This window comes from Zosterops lateralis, assembly GCF_965231275.1.
Source record: "Zosterops lateralis genome assembly, chromosome: 22".
Lineage (NCBI taxonomy): Eukaryota > Metazoa > Chordata > Aves > Passeriformes > Zosteropidae > Zosterops > Zosterops lateralis.
In genome coordinates, this window is record NC_139782.1 from 2,603,378 (window position 1) to 2,621,365 (window position 17,988).

General features: G+C 40.5%; 2 protein-coding genes across 4 annotated transcripts in view; one reads left to right on the forward strand and one right to left on the reverse strand.

The window, feature by feature from the left end:
- Positions 1-17,988, reverse strand: part of MTOR (mechanistic target of rapamycin kinase) — a 64,199-nt gene that overhangs the window by 25,589 nt on the left and 20,622 nt on the right. For both annotated transcript variants that reach the window (XM_083876879.1, XM_083876878.1), the window contains 2 exons: positions 2,628-2,703; positions 612-751 (listed from right to left, as the gene is read on the reverse strand). In XM_083876879.1, coding sequence (XP_083733005.1) covers positions 612-751; positions 2,628-2,703 — 216 coding nt within the window. The remainder of the gene's footprint in view (positions 1-611; positions 752-2,627; positions 2,704-17,988) is intronic.
- ANGPTL7 (angiopoietin like 7) lies at positions 11,121-17,852 on the forward strand. Of its 2 annotated transcripts, none has more exons than XM_083877046.1 (5): positions 11,121-11,690; positions 13,346-13,449; positions 13,768-13,962; positions 15,132-15,330; positions 16,376-17,852. In XM_083877046.1, exons 1-5 carry the CDS (start codon positions 11,312-11,314, stop codon positions 16,543-16,545), a joined length of 1,047 nt encoding a protein of 348 aa, XP_083733172.1. In that variant the 5' UTR covers positions 11,121-11,311; the 3' UTR covers positions 16,546-17,852. The 2 variants fall into 2 exon arrangements, with proteins under 2 accessions (XP_083733172.1, XP_083733173.1); XM_083877047.1 differs by having other exon boundaries at positions 13,349-13,449.

Here is a 17,988-nt window from a genome sequence, read left to right on the forward strand (position 1 = left end):
AAAAACAGAAGCCCCCAGTTCAGTAGCAAGCTGTAAGACACCAGCAGCTCGCCCTCTCACAAACACTGACTGGAATCAGTTGTGCGTTGACAACGTTTGACACAAAAGCTTGAAATATTAAATGTCCACAAAGACAAGGCTTAAGAAATGCTTAAGAAATAAGAAATGCTGAAAAAGACTAATAAGGAAAACCTCATCCTTCTACAAGGCATAGGTCTGACATTGAATAAATACAGCAATCCCTCATGTTTTAATCAGAGTTTAAAAAGAAGGGTCACAATGAGCTCCTTTTATAACTGTTTCTGACAAGTTCTGATCAGTTAATGTTTCCTCTATCTACAATGTCCTTCTCTGTTACAAATGGGGTTGACCTGATTATACAATTGCAGATTCTCTTCCAGAGAGACCTTAACTCACCACATGGCCAGTTCCAAAAGGCTTAGAGATGTTATTACCAATTCTGACTTCCATGAACAAAGTGAGATGCCACACAAATGCTCAAAGTGAGCAGGAGTAAATAGGAATTCAGGCAACAAATTTGCACCTAAATGACAGCATCCAGAGAACAGAGAGACACCATTTTCCTCAGCCTTCAGGCATTCCCCTCTTACCATTCACCAAGTGCTTCCAAGCAACGCATCCGTCCCAGCATCAGCTCAGGATCATCTTTGTTTGTGTCCATCTTCTTGTCATAGGCCACCAGAGCATCCTCCCATTCATGAAGCTTTTCATACCAGGTAGCTTGAATCTCCTAAGGGAAGGGAAAGAGAAGTAAAAATAAAAAGCTCGATTAACATTGATCATTCTATATTAACTACCACAGCTTTTCCTAAAAAATTCTGTGTCTATGCTGGTCACTTCACCCTTTTATCATTTTCAATATCCTCATGGTCTTCTGTGATACAGAGAAGAGCCTTGAGCTACTGTGAAAACTGGAATGCTGGCACTGCTCCACCTGCCCAGAAATGAACTCAGGTTTACCAGAGGGATTAGTCCAACATCACCCCCTTACTCAGAGCCACTGAAGTACCAGCTCAGCAGCTGGTGCTTTTCTTTTTTGAGAGGCAGAGTGAGTGGAACAGGAAAAAGGGTAAATCTGTAACATATTCCACTTCCCGTTGTTGCACATACTTGCATTCAAACAAGAAAAACAGCCTTGTGTTCAGGAATGGAATGACTAACTAGGAAAAAAAGCCCCAAGTTTGCATCTGGCTACTGCTAGGCAATTATTTAATACAGCAGCAGTATGAAGCTGGGGCTCAATCACACCCTTCACAAGGGAAGGCAATGGTTTGTAACAAAACCACTAAGCCACAAAGCCATTAGCCAAGCAGGGATTCTTTTCAACTAAACACTTTTCTTCAATCTTTCTAGATTTTGTTTCTCATTTTTAAGAAATAAAATGCCTTATTATATTTCCATCCTTTTCTCTGCCAGTGTTTTCCTGCTCAGTCCTTGGCAGCTCCTGTCTTGACTTAGGCTGCAGAGCAGATTCTTTTCCCAGACCTGTGGGCAGGGTCAATATAAACCATGCTTTGAATGCCAGGTCTTCCACTTAGCCCTTTAACTTCTCAACTAAGTCATATTTGAATTAAGTCCCTGAAAGTAGAGCTCACAGCTCCTCTTAATTTCCCTACATTGCCAATTCTGGCAAACTCTGTGCTTTGAACTGCATTTATTGCTAGACTGTATTGCTGCTAAAGAGTGAAGTCAGAATTAGGTAATGCAGAGCTTTGCTCAATCCACCCAAGGAATTACAAGAAGCTGCAAAGATGTTCTGAAGTCTGTACTTCTCCCAGAAAGGACTTATTTTCCAGTCTAGGTCAAAACCACACATAATCCTACACTAGAGGATTTCCACCATTTTGTGCTTATACCTGGTTCCCACTTTCTAGTGGTTACTGCTTAAAGAGGTTGGTCTGCTGTGCTTCCATGGCTGCCTTCCCTTCCCTAATCATCCTAAAACACTGCAACAATCACCACTGCAAAATCATCTTTTTACCAACAGAACTGTCAGGAGAGCATAGGTGCTTTGGTCCTTGAACACAAATTAAATGACTCATAAAATGAGAAGAAATAATAAAAGGTACATCATTCTGAGAAAGACACAGAACAAATACATAATGAGGTTATTTGATTTTGGTGACCAGTCTAAACTGTAAGGGACTGGTTAACTTGCTATTCTAAATAATACCTGTGAACACTTTTGAGAGAGACTAGAGGTTAACTTCCATTAGATCCTTACCTGGAAGGTGTTGATGCAGTTTCTCAAATCCTTCAAGCTTAGAACAGGAACTTACTCCCTCCCTTCCCAGCTTATCCTAAATAAAAGGACTTATGTTGTCAAGTTGCTTGTTGCTCACAGCTGCATTTAGTATCAACAGCAGCTGCAAAATTCTCCTCCAAATCAGGTTCTTGCAGCCCTCCCTGTGCCCAGTATCTGCTGCAAAGTGCCCACTGAACATCCCTGTAGGCAGCAAGGCCCTTCTTTATGAACAATCAGGTATTATAAGCAGGGATAGAACCTCGAGGTGATTGATTTAGAAAACACACCACCACCCATCAAAGAACTACAGAAACCATCAAAACACAAGACACAAAGAAGCAGATTACCCAGCAGGACTCACCAGCTCCCCAAAGTGCTTCATGGCATATTCCAGCACCCCAGCTGCTGCTTCTGGCTGTTGGAGTTTGTTGTTAATGCTGGAAAGGCAGGGAAAGAAAGATGGTTTAAAACAATTGGCATATTAGGGGTTGGTAGAAGTTTCTACTTGATAATACCAAGCTCTATCATTTAGAAATACCAAATACACTCTTTTTGTTTAGTCTTCCACATCAACAATTAAACTATATAAGGTACACAATGACCATATATTTTCAAAACAATAGGTGCACTATTTATAATTCTCTGCACCTAATCTGAAGACTTGTTACACAAATAGAGATGGTATATGATTATCAATTCTGTGTAACAGCCTGCATAGCAAGAATAGTTGTCAATAATTTTAAAGGCATGTTTTTTCAAACAGCTGTACTTGAGAGCTTTACAGTCTTAATTTTTTTCTCCCCATTCTCTTAAACAGACCACCAGCTCCTCTAAAATAATCAGAGCAGAGATTTTAATGATGCAGGAAACAGTCTATATCATTACAACAGCTGACAAATGTCACCAGGAAATTACCTAAAAGGTGTGCAACCCTAATTTCAGTTTCGCATCTCATACAAAGCCTCTGCACTGGTACTAAGCAGCACTGGCACTTTTCTTTTGCTGGTTTTCAAGAACATGCCAGAAACTGCTGCCATCACAACCAATCCTCAGTCTGTACCAGGAAGGCACTTGTTTTGCAAGGCCAGCTGAATTTTATAAAGCACAAGCAAACAGGCTACTCTTGAACTTGATTCTCTAGTTCATGATGTAGAGCTATTCTCTTCAATAATTTCTACTTCACATTGGTTTTCTTATTTTACTATCAGAAGTGGAGTACTCAGTGAGCAGCACTACTCCTAACCCCCAATTTAAGGAGGAAATTACCTTTTTATTAGGTTTCTGCTGTTTTATGAAGCTTGTTTATGAACAGCCTCTGGTTCACTGCCCTCCTCTTTCCCTACTGACTCTGAAGAACCAGAAGTGCAAATTGTTCAAAGCCACATCACAACACCTGAGCACCTACAACACATCCTACAGCCCAATATTGACATTAGTTAATGTTTGGAATGGAAACAGCATAATTAACAAAACAAAACATGGCAACAGAGAGCAGTGCAAAGAGACTCTCAGTGGTGTTTGAACAGGATCACAGACACAGGCAGCTCTCAGAAATGCTCTTTCTTGCCTGCCATCATCAGAATGGCTGTTCCATTAAGGGGAAATGATTTCCCCCTCAAAAGAGGGCAGAGGATCAGTAAGAGAAGCAAATCTGATGTATTGAAGGGAGTAATACACAGACAAAACAAAGGGAAATTTTTCAAATGAATGCTACATTTCTTCTGTCTCTAGAAGCCTCCTTTCCTGACAAGTAAAGAATCAAGCTCCCAGACATACTCTGGATACCTGTGAAGGTTAAGTAAAACACTCTTGGATAATGGGTTGAGCTAAAATCAGATTTAGCCAGACTAAGAATACCCCATAATCACAGTTCAATATGACTGGCCCCCAACAATGGAAGCACATGAAACAAACCCATGTTATTTTTTTTTAACAAGATAGTCAAAGATTGCACTATCTCCAGTAGCTTCCCAAGGCAAAGCTTGGCAGCAACTATAAAAGTGATAAATGGATGTCACGTTTCATGACCTGATGATTTAAAGAGCCATTGGCAGACACATTCCAGTATGTCACACAGTTAATTTCTTACAAGTTATCGTTCTTGACAACACTTCCTGACAAAACTCCCCATTTTCTTTAATTATCTGACAATTAGCACTGCTCTTCTGTCACTCTCTGGTGCACTTAATGACTCCTTTTGTTTCTTACTTTCTTGGCTGTCCAAAGCAGAATTAAGTGTCTCAAATCTGCTTATGGTTAGGTTTAAGCAATGGGAAGGAAAAGATGGGGAGGGAAAGAAGAAAGACTTTGATTTACAAGAATACACAGCAGTAGTTGTTAATAATCATAAATTACTATCCTGTAACAAATGATCTGGAACACAGTGAGCTGTGACAGGTAATTCTGTGGACTAGGATGAGCCTCTGACTGGGATAAGCCTCTCCTGGCAGCTGCTTTTCCCCGTGCTCAGGACCATTTCTGCGAAAGCAGTAAATGTTGTGGCTCCCTGCTCCCAGCCCATCCTGTGTACACACTATTTTAACCTGGTACATCCAAAACACACATTAAGAAAATACAATATTTTGTGCTTTCCTTCTCTTTCACCTTCCTGCCACGAAGGCACTGCTCCTCTCCCTGCAGACCTGAGGGGTCTGTGCTCAGACAGAATCTCCCTAAATGTTATAACACTCTTCAAAGCACTACAGAGGTATTTTTTAGCCACCATGCTGGAGACTGAACAGAAACAAAAACACTCCAGAAAAGCATCCAGACACTCAGAAGAGGCCCTCAGGGCTAATATTCCAGCCAGGTAGAGTTGCCAGGGGTTTTTAGCCACAGTGTTGCTGCTGGAAATCAGGGCAGTTTACTGGATTAGAGTCGAGAGGATGGATTTCTCCTTCTATCTCGAAAAAGGTATTTACAAAATCTCTCTGGATTAAAGGTAGGAAAACATCTCAAGATATGAGAGCCAAAGCTGTTGGCTAACTTACTGGATTGTAACTTAAATCTTTGTTTACTGGCAGATACCCTTGCAATTATTCCTAGTTCAGAATAATGTTAAATTTAATATTAAAGGAAAAGATCAATTGTTCTCCCTATCCACTTAGGGAAGAATATATTCATCAGTTCATTTTTGTTAAAAAGTGAGGAAAAACCTCACCACTATCTCCTACTTGAAGACTTGGCAGGAGGGCATAAAAACATTTTTTAGGGCATTTGGAACATTTTACAAGTTTTTAGGTATAGGCTTGGTAGGTCACAGGTAATATCTCATCTCTCAGGAAAGGCCCAAGTATTCAGCTCTACTGTCTGCTATGGGCTGGCAGAGCCTTCTAGTACTAATGCTGAAGGAAAAGATTTCAAAATTATGTGTTTTCAATGCTAACATACTTATCTAAAATATTCTAAAGCTATTTCAAGACAGAGCTGTCCCGTGTTTGCAAGTGGGAGACCACAGAAATAACAAGATTTCTTAAGTCATATCAACTAGACTTTTATATAATTTGATCTAATGCACTAATTTCAGTGATTAACATCCACCATTTTGTTTCACATTTTGTTCAATAAACAAAGTGATTAACAAAACAACAACAATAAAAAATCCTTAGACTTTCCCTCTAAATGAGCATAAATCAGTTCCAAATCTAATTCTTATCAATAAAGTTTGGTATGAGTTCAGCCCACCTGGGCTCACTGTTTAATTAGATTATGCAGAACAATGTAATTTAAATTTTCCCCCGTTTATTAAACAGTATCTCTACTGTAGCCAGAATAATGTCCAACCCTGACCTATTTGGAGCACTTGATCATGATGAGTGGGATATTAAAATGTAAACAAGCCTTCTGATGAAAAACATTTCCCAGTTGCCATGTCAGTCTGTCCCTACAAAAAGTGACACAGCAATTTGTAGGGACAGGGTGACATAGCAATTGCATGTCATTGGCAAACTTCCTAATATAAAAACCTTGGTCAAAAATCTGAAATCTTTGAATTTTATTAGTAGTGAAAGGCTACATAAACCTACTGCTTGATTATTAAGATATCAAAACTGTAGGTTTTACATGTACACTGAGCTAGAATCACAAAAAGAACTATATTTAAGAGAAATATACTCCTATTGCTTGTATATTTTAAAGGTTATTTAAACGGAAACCAGGCATGAACTGGGAATCAAAACCAACTTTCTGTCTCCAGTGGGAAGAGAACTCAGATGATGGACTTTTCTCCCCTACAAACCCAAGGCATAAATGTGTAATGTTTACTAGAAATATCCTTTTTTTAATACAGTCCTGGGAGCTTTCCAGTGTTCCATTATTTTTGATATTGACAATATTCTCTGTCACTCAGAATATATTAAATTTTCAAGAACTCAGAAGCAACCAGATTTTCTCCATCTTCTCATAAAAATTATTAAAAGAAAACCCTTTATTTTAATAGATTCTTTTCAAGCAGTCCCAAACCTATCCATGAGGGAACACAAACATTTCCTATTGCCAGAATACATCCCAAAACATAATAGAGACACTTTATTTTTGCAATAAAGTAGCTTGTATGCAGAATCTAGACAAATTCTTCTTTTTTTCAGCCTCCTCAAGTTTGTTTAGAAACATTCTCTACATGACAGATTTTACCAACCTCAGCCAAGCTTGTTTTTCCTTCTGAAGAAATGCTGAGAGCAGCTTCTGGGATTGGAAGGCACTTCTACTTTGTGGAGACTTGGGGGAACAGATAATCCTCTGGCAAAAGGAATTGGCTCTGATGGCCACTTTCCCCAATTCTATGATTTATTTGCCTTCAGGCATCTCCCAACCCTTGACTCAAGAAATCTCAGAAAACAACCCACAGTCCCCAAAACAGCTCAGAAAACCAATGGTTGTCCATTGTGCCACTATAAATTATTCCCATTCCAGGAACAAATATGTTTGGGAAACTGATACCAGGAAAGAACTGTTTTCAATAAAGAGTTGTGATGGTTGAGTGTTTCCAAGCCAGAGCAGCTCCTCCAGCTTCCAGCAAGGACACATCACATTGCTCACAGGCATCAAAACTGGCCAAATTCCCAATCTTGATATAAATGCTTGCAAATCAAATAAAAACATTCATCAGTTTTGAAAGAAAAATCAGTGAAAAATCTTAAAACAAATTTCTTAGCCAGCCCTGCTGCTTAGACTGCAAAAGGTTTTGTATCACCTATTTTTTATTAACCAGAAAGCAGAGAAGAAAAAAAATTGTTAAGCAGGAAATTTAGCAAAAAAAGGTGAAACACAGAAGCAGTCTTTGTGTATTGGTTATCCAAGAGGGGATGTCTTAAATAAAAAATCACAAATGACAGCAAGAAGCCACAGTGTTTTGTTTCTCATTCCTGTTCCACCTGTCCCATACAAGTTCATAGATTTACAATACAATCCTGAGCATAAAGCTGTAGCACAGTGAATACTGGAGCATTTATGAGCATCTCCAAAGTCAAAGGGGAACAGTTTCACACTTCCTGGGAGGGAGAAGCTGTATTTCAGAGCTCCAACACAGTGAGGACTCCACAATGGGCCAGCTGAGAGCTGCTGAGAGCCTTTGCCACCTCGGCAAGCACCAGGAATGCCAGATTCTCAGCACTTGCCAGATGCACATTAAGGGGTTTGCAATGAATGGCTACCAAATAAATAGCCACAGGGCACTGAGCTTTTCTTCTTGTCTCAGCTTTGCATGCACCTGCCAGAACAGCTTCCCAGAGAAGGCAATCATTTAAATTCACCTCTAATTTAATCTGGCCCTCCAGGGACAGGAGATAACTGGTTCTAATCAAGTAATACTAATATATTTGAATTTAGTAACATCAATCAACATTATAAACATATGGCACATACAAATTGAAACCATGTTTAGCCTCAGTTCTCCCAACCACTTCAGAACTACATAATGAATGGAGTCAAAAAGGATTTGTCTCATGTTCTTGACTTTGTGATCTTATCTTTTTAGCTATCATGTACCACAGTATTTCACATACAAAATACAATGGAGGAAAACCAGGGTGATGGATTTCAGGCCAAATGATGCTCATTTTCTCCATCAGTACTGGGGAAAGAACAGGACCTTCTGAGTAATCACAGAACTCATTCTCCCCAGCTATGCCCCAAACTTTACCTCTTTACAAAATGTACCAGGATCCTGAATTCAAACCATAAGTAGAACAGTACAAAACAGCAGAACAGCTTCTGTCAGCTCCAACTACTGACCTAACCTGGCAATGACTACCATCTGTAGCTACTGCTGCTTCAGTGACCACATTGAGTTCTCCATGAAACTGGGAAAGACCCATCTTTCCAATACTCATAAAGAAGTCAAATTCCACTAAGGCTGCTATCTCTGCCAAGGGATGTCTCTGCCCAAATCTCTTTTAATGTTTTCTCAAAAGTAATGACAGATGGGAAGATTTGTGCTTTTCCATTCCTGCATAATATGTCTGTTGTCATATTATGACACAACAAAGTCTTCTGTTTTAAAACAGGTAAATCAAAGTACCCAGAAGGAAGATGGTTTGCATTTGGACAGACAAATTAAAAGCTGAATCCAAAATAAAACCCTGGCTGTCTCATTTCCAATTAAATATTCCAGTTTAGAGAAGGGATTTGGAGGCCTTTTTGTGGTGTTTTGTAATATGTGTGTTCAATTGCATCCTGGATCTTTTCAGAACTTGTATAAAGAGGGAATGCATGGACCTGTAAGTGGCTCCCCTCTTCCACACCTGCCCTAGACAGGTGAGCTATGGTGAGTGGGAGCAGCAGCAGAATGCACTGAAGTCCTGTGTAACACAATGGGGGTGTTAGCAGGGTGGCTTTTTGGGGCAGAGAAGCAGAGTCTGGCCTGTCTTAGTCTCTGTTCCAACTTTGACAAAAACATGTTTCTCATCACAGGAAGCCAGAGAAGAATTTGCCCCTGGGAATGACAGAAGCTCCAGCTGGAAGAGGGCTCAGACAGGATTAGAGGCAGAACAAAAAGGTCAGGCTTTCATCTGTGTGCAGTAGCACTTTCTGGTCTGAAGTTTAAAAAGCAATTTTGCTATGGAAGGTTTCTGGAATGTCCATGGCAAAAATTAACTCAAGCCTATGGTCTGCTATGGAGGTGCCCTCTGTGCTTTAAACAAATTGTACTTGTATATCTCTGGCAATATCTCAGCTCACCAATCCCACACAGTGGCCTTGCCAGCTGACATGACAGACCCAGTGGTTTTCTCTTGAGCACAGCACACAGGCTGTGTCACCCACAAGACAACTGCTTGTTTGGAGAGCTCTAATTCTGACCTCCTCCTAAAGACTCCCTCCTCCTTCTCTACGAAAATTCAGTTTTACAAGACACCTGTATTCATATTCCAACTTTGATAATTTCATCTCCCAAAATCTTCACACTCTTGTGGGTCTGTTTTGGAGAAAAACTATCAGCCAGCCCCAGCACAAATCAGAGGCAATAACAAAGCATCAAGCAACAAGTGTATCAGAACTGAGGAGGGAGAGAAACTGCAGCAACAAACAATTGTGCTTTCTATTTCTTTAAAAGCAAATGTCAGGTCAGCAAGGCTTTTCTAATGGTTCCTAATCAAGCAGAAATCCTGCAGCCACTTTGGATCAGCAAAAGAAGCCAAGATGGGAAAGTGTGTGTCAGTTGGGTTTGTCCTAATGTCCTTTTTAAGAGGTGTAAGATTAGCTTTCTTTTGTTTCCTTGGACACCAAGAAGCTTTCACAGCCTTTATGCAAGGTGCAGATACATGAGGCATTTAACACTTTATTTCATCTTATTTCTGCCCACTACCATAATCAGAAATTTTGCAGGAAGATGCAAGAACCCACATGTTAGGCAATTGCAGAGCAGCTGGCCTGAGGAGAAACAACTTATCCCGAAAGATCTAGAACTAAGCCTGCAAAAGGCTGCACCTTTGCTGAAATGGTTTTATTTGTAGATCAAACTGCTGTAATAAAATTCTGAACTGTTAAAAGATATAAAAGAGGAGAGGAAGTTGCCATCTCAGCCAGCTGAGACTGGACTAATACTCTGAATGTCCAAAAATTAAAGATTTACTCTAAAATCTACTCTTTATGTAACTATGGATGTTTAATTACCCATAGATTTTCCTCTCAAAATCCTATTAACAAACTAGCCTCCCTAACACTGGATTTAGATCACATTGTCTGTAAAAACAACCACTCTGTGTCAATTTTACAGATTCTCACCATTACTTAATGTCCTTTTACTTGTCTACTATGAATAAACAGAGGAGTGAGTTTTTACTTCCACATTCTACAGATTTCATTTCACCTCACCCTCAGATATCCCATTTCTAAAAGAATAGCTGTGGATTTTACAACATTAATAGTGCAGAGACCCTAGTACCCAGAGAGAAGAGGATTAGATGCCTAACTAACTAATTTGATAAAATACTGTCTAAATTAAGAAATAATGCAATCATAGAGTTACCCCCTACAACTTCTGGGGCTGCAGTAGGATGTGTAGCAGCCAGGACTACCTTCCTTGAACTTCTATAAACTCACCCATTCTGAACAGCCTTTTCACATTCTGGATCTCTAATGCTCTCATGTTATTTATGTGCCAGAACTAGTCACCAAAAGGGCTCCAATCCAATAGGCAATAACTGCTGGAAATTCTCCTCATTTCCTAACCCTCTCCTACACCCCTTCAAGACAGAACTGAGGGAAGTCTCTCCTGCTCTCCCCAACCTTTCCTGGCTGAAACCTGTTCCAATTTCACCCTGTAAACACCTGATATGAACTGGGAGGGGCCAGCAAGCTCTTCATAGTTTCAGGGGGGGGTGGAGGTAAATAGAAAAATAGTATATAAGATGCTTTGAGACAGACTTCCCAAGTGCATCTACTCCTACAGGAGGGGTCTGAAAAAAAGCCACTTTAGGCTCCACCTTCAGAGACTCACTTCATTGGAAGCAAGGAAGGTACCAGGCAGCTGCAGGAAATTTCATACCTACCCCAGCTGCATTCAGACTCCTGCAGTCAGCTGGAAGGTTTCTGTTGCTGTAAGCAAAAATGCCAGCAAGAGCCACGGCTCAGCTGGCATGGCTCTGCATTGTCACCGTGTGTGTGGCAATCTACCCAGCCCTGCTGCAGAAACCTCCCAAGAGGAGAATGATCTACGGGAACGCGCAGCCCAAGATGCCAGGCTGCTGCGAGGAGATCAAGGAGCTCAAGCTGCAGGTGGCCAACCTGAGCAGAATGCTGCAGGAGCTGAGCAAGAAGCAGGAGGGGGACTGGGTGAACGTGGTGATGCAGGTGATGGAGCTGGAAGGGAGCACCAAGCAGATGGAGTCCCGGCTCATCGACGCCGAGAGCAAATACTCGGAGATGAACAACCAGATCGACATCATGCAGCTGCAGGCAGCCCAGACAGTGACACAAACATCAGCTGGTAAGGAAGGGGTCACCAAGCTCCTAGATACCCTCCTTAATGCACAATTAATGATTAGTTCCTAGGGCTGGCATGTCCTGCTAACGAGGCTAGCAAGCATGCACACTGAATACTGTGCTTCGGCAGGGACTCTGAGAAAACTAGTTTGAATTTCTTCATCTGTATTTTTGTATCTATGTCTGTTTTTAAGAAGTGTAGAAACTGAACAGGTACTGCACTTCTACAGTCTAATTACTTTATTCCTAATATTTCATTTTATATTCCTAATATTTCATTTTCTGAGCACTTTTCTGAGTACCAATCCTAAAAGAATGAAAGCTGGCTTGGTAAGGGAATGGCTCTGGCAGCAATAACCTCTGAGTTCACGGTGCTGACAGGAGACTGGAAATTGTTAAAACAATTAGAAGTGCTCTCCAGGAACTACTACAGATTTGTAATTGTATCTTTATGACTATCTCTAAACCAGAGTAAAAAAAGAGTGATCCATTATTTTGGAATGATAATTCTTAAAAATACAAGGCTGTAGATGCAAGATACAAACTGTGATATATACCTAGCCAGACCACAGTTAAATTCTTCAAAATTCTGTTCCCTGAGGGAAAATTTCACTGCACACAGTGATTGCACAGGCCTGTACTAAATGTGGAATGCAGGTGCATTTTAAGGTCAGCTACCTGTAAAAGCACTTCTAGAAGAAAGCATCCTCTTTGTTGACTTTTCTCTTTGAGAATTTTAAGCCCTTTGCAGTGAATTTCATTTAATCTCAACTGGGTTAGCCAAAAGACTTCATTTGGATTTTTTTTAACATTAAGGAAAAACTGCTACTTACTTCATTCTTCCTCTAAAATACTTCTTTTCTTCCTTTAAATAGTACATTCTTCCTTTAAAAATAGTTCCACCTGGTCAGTTTTGACACATCACTATTTACAGTAGACCTTAAAAAAGCTACACCATAACAAGTCTCTTTGAAGCTGGAGAAAAAACAGTTACACATAGCACAAACTGGCCCAGAAGGTATTTAAAACAGATGTGTCTCACCTCAGTAGGCAAGAGACATTTTTTGAAAACTGTCAGACATTATAAAGCCTTGCTTCAGCTCATTTGCCCTTCTCAGAATAGCTGCGCATTTTACCAGCTTCAAGTCAGTTCCTGCACCAGGAGGAAAAGAGGCTTTCACAGACTGACTGACAGCAGCTAAAAGGCACCTTCTCTGTCACAGACACCAGAGCAGAAAAGGCTGAATAAATATCCCTCATCCACAAACTTGGCCAACCTGTTCACACACTCAGAACAGACACCTGGCACCAAGCCTGGCCATCCCACTGGATGAGTCTTTATTACTTAGGAGGGGGTCAGCAAATATACTTTCCAGCACAGACACACAGCAGCAACATGACAAGAAAGCAGAGCTGTCTTTATGCATAGCAAAAATTAAAAAAAAAATTCAAATAAATCAATAAAAATCACAAAATCCCAGTGTTACGACACCTTTTGTCAATGCACACACTACTCAAAACAAAGCCATTTCAGGAAAAATTAGACTTATGGAAAGCCTTCTTCATTGCTACTTGTATTACAAATTAAACTTTGCAAAACGTTTTCACAGAAGAGGAGTTTTTGCTGCTCAGATTCTCACTTTCTGGTTCTGATTCAAGTAGATGCTGTTTATGACTGCTCATCACTCTACCAGAGGAACTACCGAATTTCTGGTGTTTACAAGTTACCTCCTGATGAATTTTTGGGAATTCCAGATCTGGAGGTAAGGCTATGGAGTACACAATGTATATTACATGCCTTTTAAAATATAATCAAGAAATACTTCTTTCCATCAAGAGATGAAAAGAGCACACACTAAGTTGTGGTACCCCACACTTGCCATCAGCATCTTTATGTAGGCAAACTTCAAGGATGGAAAGAGTGTATATTTAAGAGAGAAAATAGAAAAAGGGTTTATCTAATGATTTTTTGCCATAGAAATTTCTTCAGGTTGTGAAATCTGGAACAATGTCTTGTGTTAAGAGAACTGAACCTTCCTAAGTCTACTGACAAGTAACCACTGCCTTTTTTCCTATTCCAGGTGTTCTGTGACATGGAGACAGACGGAGGGGGCTGGACTGTCATCCAAAGACGTAAAGTTGGTTTGACATCATTCAACAGGGACTGGAAACAATACAGGGAAGGATTTGGCAACATTAGGGGAGATTTTTGGCTGGGAAATGAAAATATCTACCGACTTTCAAGACGTCCCACTGTTCTGCGAGTAGAGTTGGAGGTAATTAATAAACTTTTAATTTCAGCAGCAAAAAGCTTTTTGATTTTCCAGTACCAGATACCATCTCCTATCTCTATAGGAGGCCCAAAGAATTTGCATGCTTTAATGACAGGAGAAGGAAGTAGGATCAACCTAGGAATACATTCAAACACAAGACAGGAGTATGTTCTCCCTGTGCAAAGTCAGTGGAACAACCTTCTGTCTGCACACACATGGTGTCTTCAGAACAAGTGGGGTTCTTGGAAATCCTGCAGAAGCCACTGCAGACAGAGATCAAACTACTGATCACATTTAAAAATTCAAAAGGAGATGTCCCGTAAAGTTTGCAAGCCTCTGAGTCTTTTCATTTTGCAGCACTTCCTTCCAGCCTGGGTACAAGAGTTTGTATTATATTGCCCTCAATTTCTTCAGTCTGTTAAAGGCTTGGGTTTGAGTTAGACTAGTTTATCGTTGGTACAACAGCTTTGAGGGATGGGATATGTATAAACTGAAAGGCTTAATATCTAAAAGCCACTGTTTCAGAGAGGAAAAAAAGTACTTGAGGCAGCACACTGACACAAGGATATTGAATGCAAGAGCTGCACATCAGGTTTCCTACACATTGTACAATACCAGTGCAAGTAAGACTTGAAAGCTTCTTGCTCTGCTCTGAAAAGTTCCTTTGCTTGAGCAAAGCAGTTTATGCAGTCTGAGACAGTAAAAAAAATTGTTGTATTGCACTAATTAGTTTGTTTTGTTATATTGCACTGGGTGTTTCTCTGTTGCACTTTCCCATGAACCTTTAGACTCCCTTGACCTGATACCCCCTTTCTTTCCCCTCCCCTTCACCTGACATCCCCTGTATCTCCCCTCCCCTGGGTCAGTCCCTGTTTGCCAACAGACCCCCTTCCCCTTTTCCCTAGGGATTAAAACTCCCCACATGGGGAGTCTGGCCCACTTTCTCTTCCTGGGCTCCAAGGTGTGGGTTCTGCATTAAAGCTGTGAAGATTAAGAAGCACCCTTTGTCTTTTATCTTTGTCCTAGCCCAGATTTCCCCCTGTAGTCCATAGCTAGCCTGGGCTGGACCGCAGGAGAGAGAGAAAATTCAGGGGAGCATATCATCATGGATATTGGAGTCTTTTTCATAACAGTTCTAACAGGACTAATTTCTTGTCCCCTGCTCTGTGCAGGACTGGGAAGGCAACACTCGCTATGCCCAGTACCAGCAGTTCACCCTGAGCAATGAGATCAACAGCTACCGGCTGTTTGTGGGGAACTACAGCGGGAACACGGCTCGGGACTCCCTGCGCTACCACAACAACACGGCCTTCAGCACAAAGGACAAGGACAACGACAAGTGTGTGGATGACTGCGCCCAGTTCCGGAAAGGTACAGCACACACACCCCCTCCTGTCCCTGCAGAGCTGCTTGGGCCACCTGTACAGAGCCCAAGGCGCCCTCTTTCCATGCAGATAGTAACATCTGAATGGCAAAGCAAGGGAGAGGTGAGCAATTCTGGAAAATACACTTACATGGGAAATCTGGCAGTTAAAGCTGATTTACAAAGAGACAGACTGTGCATTGCAGACATCAGTACTCTTAATTAACTGTGTGCTCTCACCTACACACAGTTACCCAGTCCATTATAGCATCTGCCAGACTGTCTCACATGCTGATACAATACAGTGATACAGGAAGTTATTCCTTAGTATCTATCAGGTTCTTATTTTTTCTTATATTTTTGTAAGATTTTCTTATATTTTTGTAAGTTTTCAAGTCCTAGTATTAGACACCTGTAATTCTTCTCCTGTATTCACCTCCACATTCAGCTTGACTTGTGTTCTTTATTCCTATACTATTACAAGCCTCTAATAAGGTTATTATCTTAATTTAATTTATTATCTTTATTTGAGTTCTGTCAAAGATAATTATCTTTACTGCATCTTGCTCCTTAATTTCCCCGTTGTGTCCCGCACAAAACACAAATGAAACTGTTGGTCTCAGTCTCAATAAATACTCACAGAGTTCAGGAACTTTTTAACCACCTTAAGATGCTCTAGCGAATTACCCAGATTCATTTCCTATGCTTATGTACTGAGTCAGAAACTTGTCAAGGAAATACTCTAAAAGGAACGAGCAACAAAATGAAAAGCTACTGGACCAATTTGACTATAAAGCTGTAATGCCTTTAAGTTCCTAAATATCTGTGTTAAGTTTCAAATTTGCTTGCAACCTCAACTATCAGGGCCATAGGCTCCAGGGATTAAAGTCCTAAATACCTATGTTAAGTTTTAAATTTGCTTGCAACCTCAACCATCAGAGCCATAGGCTCCAGGGATTAAATGCTGCATTTTGCTTGCTGTCCTCCAGAAAAAGTAGCAATCATTAATATAAAATGACTCACTAGGAATCTATCAATCTGTTTCCTGCCAAGGTGGATACTGGTACAACTGCTGCACAGACTCCAACCTGAATGGAGTTTACTACCGCAAAGGAGAGCACACCAAGAACATGGATGGCATCACCTGGTACGGCTGGCATGGATCCACCTACTCCCTCAAAAGAGTGGAGATGAAGATCCGGCCAGAGGATTTCAAACCTTAGATGGAATCAATGTTTGATTGTACAGCTACACCATGTCACCACACAGAAGGTGGGCAATGAACAGCCAAATCGTTTTTCATTTCATCCAATATGTGCAACAGCTATGTACTGGTGATGTACACAAACACTGAGACACCAGCCACAGCCACCAGTATTATCAGGGCTCAGGCTTATTTCCTCCTCTTCAGGCTCTTTCCAAAGGGAAAAATACTGTGTTAGAGTAGGTTAGAACTGAATGCACTTATAGCACCTTCAGAAAACCTATGGGTGTGTTTTCACTAGCAATGTGATTACTGGGTTGCCTTAGTATTATTAACCAGATAGGCAGGGACTGAAAAGCAAAAGCCTCTTGGCTTCCTTTCCTTCAGTGTCTGGAGCAAGCACTGCTGAGCAACTCCTCTCGAGAAATACTCAAACCACAAAAGTTATAGACTCATTTCAAGCCAGAGGAATCAATCAGAAGTGTCCCTGATGCACCTTTCTTTAGTGGCTTCCTTTCCTACAGAAGAAAGAACAAAGCTCAAAAGGGTCATGTCAATTAGCATTGTCCACATCCTTCCTTGAAGTTTTACTGCCATCTCCTGCTGCTGCCTCAAATAATCCCCACCGAAGGCTGCCCTAAGAGGCAGTAATGGAGGAGGAGGATTTGTCTGGTGGACCCTCTGATGTTTATTTCTATCCACACAGATCATCTAAATGCTGATAAACTAGAAAAGCAACTTTCTGGGCTGTCCCCAAATTATGTTCAGGTTAGAACACAAACATGCTGTATGAGTATCATAACATACATCAGTAAGGCTGAGAGTGAACAGCAGGTTAGCCAAAAAAGTCTAGACCCAGCCAAAGAACTCAACTCCAACACTTAAAACCACTGTATTCATGAGCAGAACACTAGTCCACACCAGAGAATCCCTAAGTGCCAAAAGTTATTTCAATGTAAGGGAATATTTCCTACATAGCAAACTGAGGAGTATCAAAATCTGTTTTGAAAACTACCGCAGCTGGAAGTTACCTAGAGACAGTCTGTCAAAAATAGTACACTTCTCCCTCACATACCATAGTGTTAAAGGTAACAGCTAAAAAAGAATGAGACTTGTCCTATAGCCCTACCATTGTTTGAATATGTTGGAAAAGATTGTTATCATTAATATATCTATTTTTATTCACCTTGAAGAGAGTTTGAATCTAGATTAGGTTGTTCAGATCTGTGTGAAATGGAAGATGGAAGTGTCTTGGGAATTTACATACATTCAAATATTCATACTGCAAATTTCAACTGTGTGGAACTATAGTTGGAACTATTTTATCTGTGGTCTATGATGGATTTTTAAAGGTTTCTAAAACTTTTTCATTTCTAATAAATTGTTTCATTTTTAAGTGTGCTTTATGTCAATTCTTTGCTCCTTAACTTGCTTTTTGATACACAAAAAAAACCTGCATGAG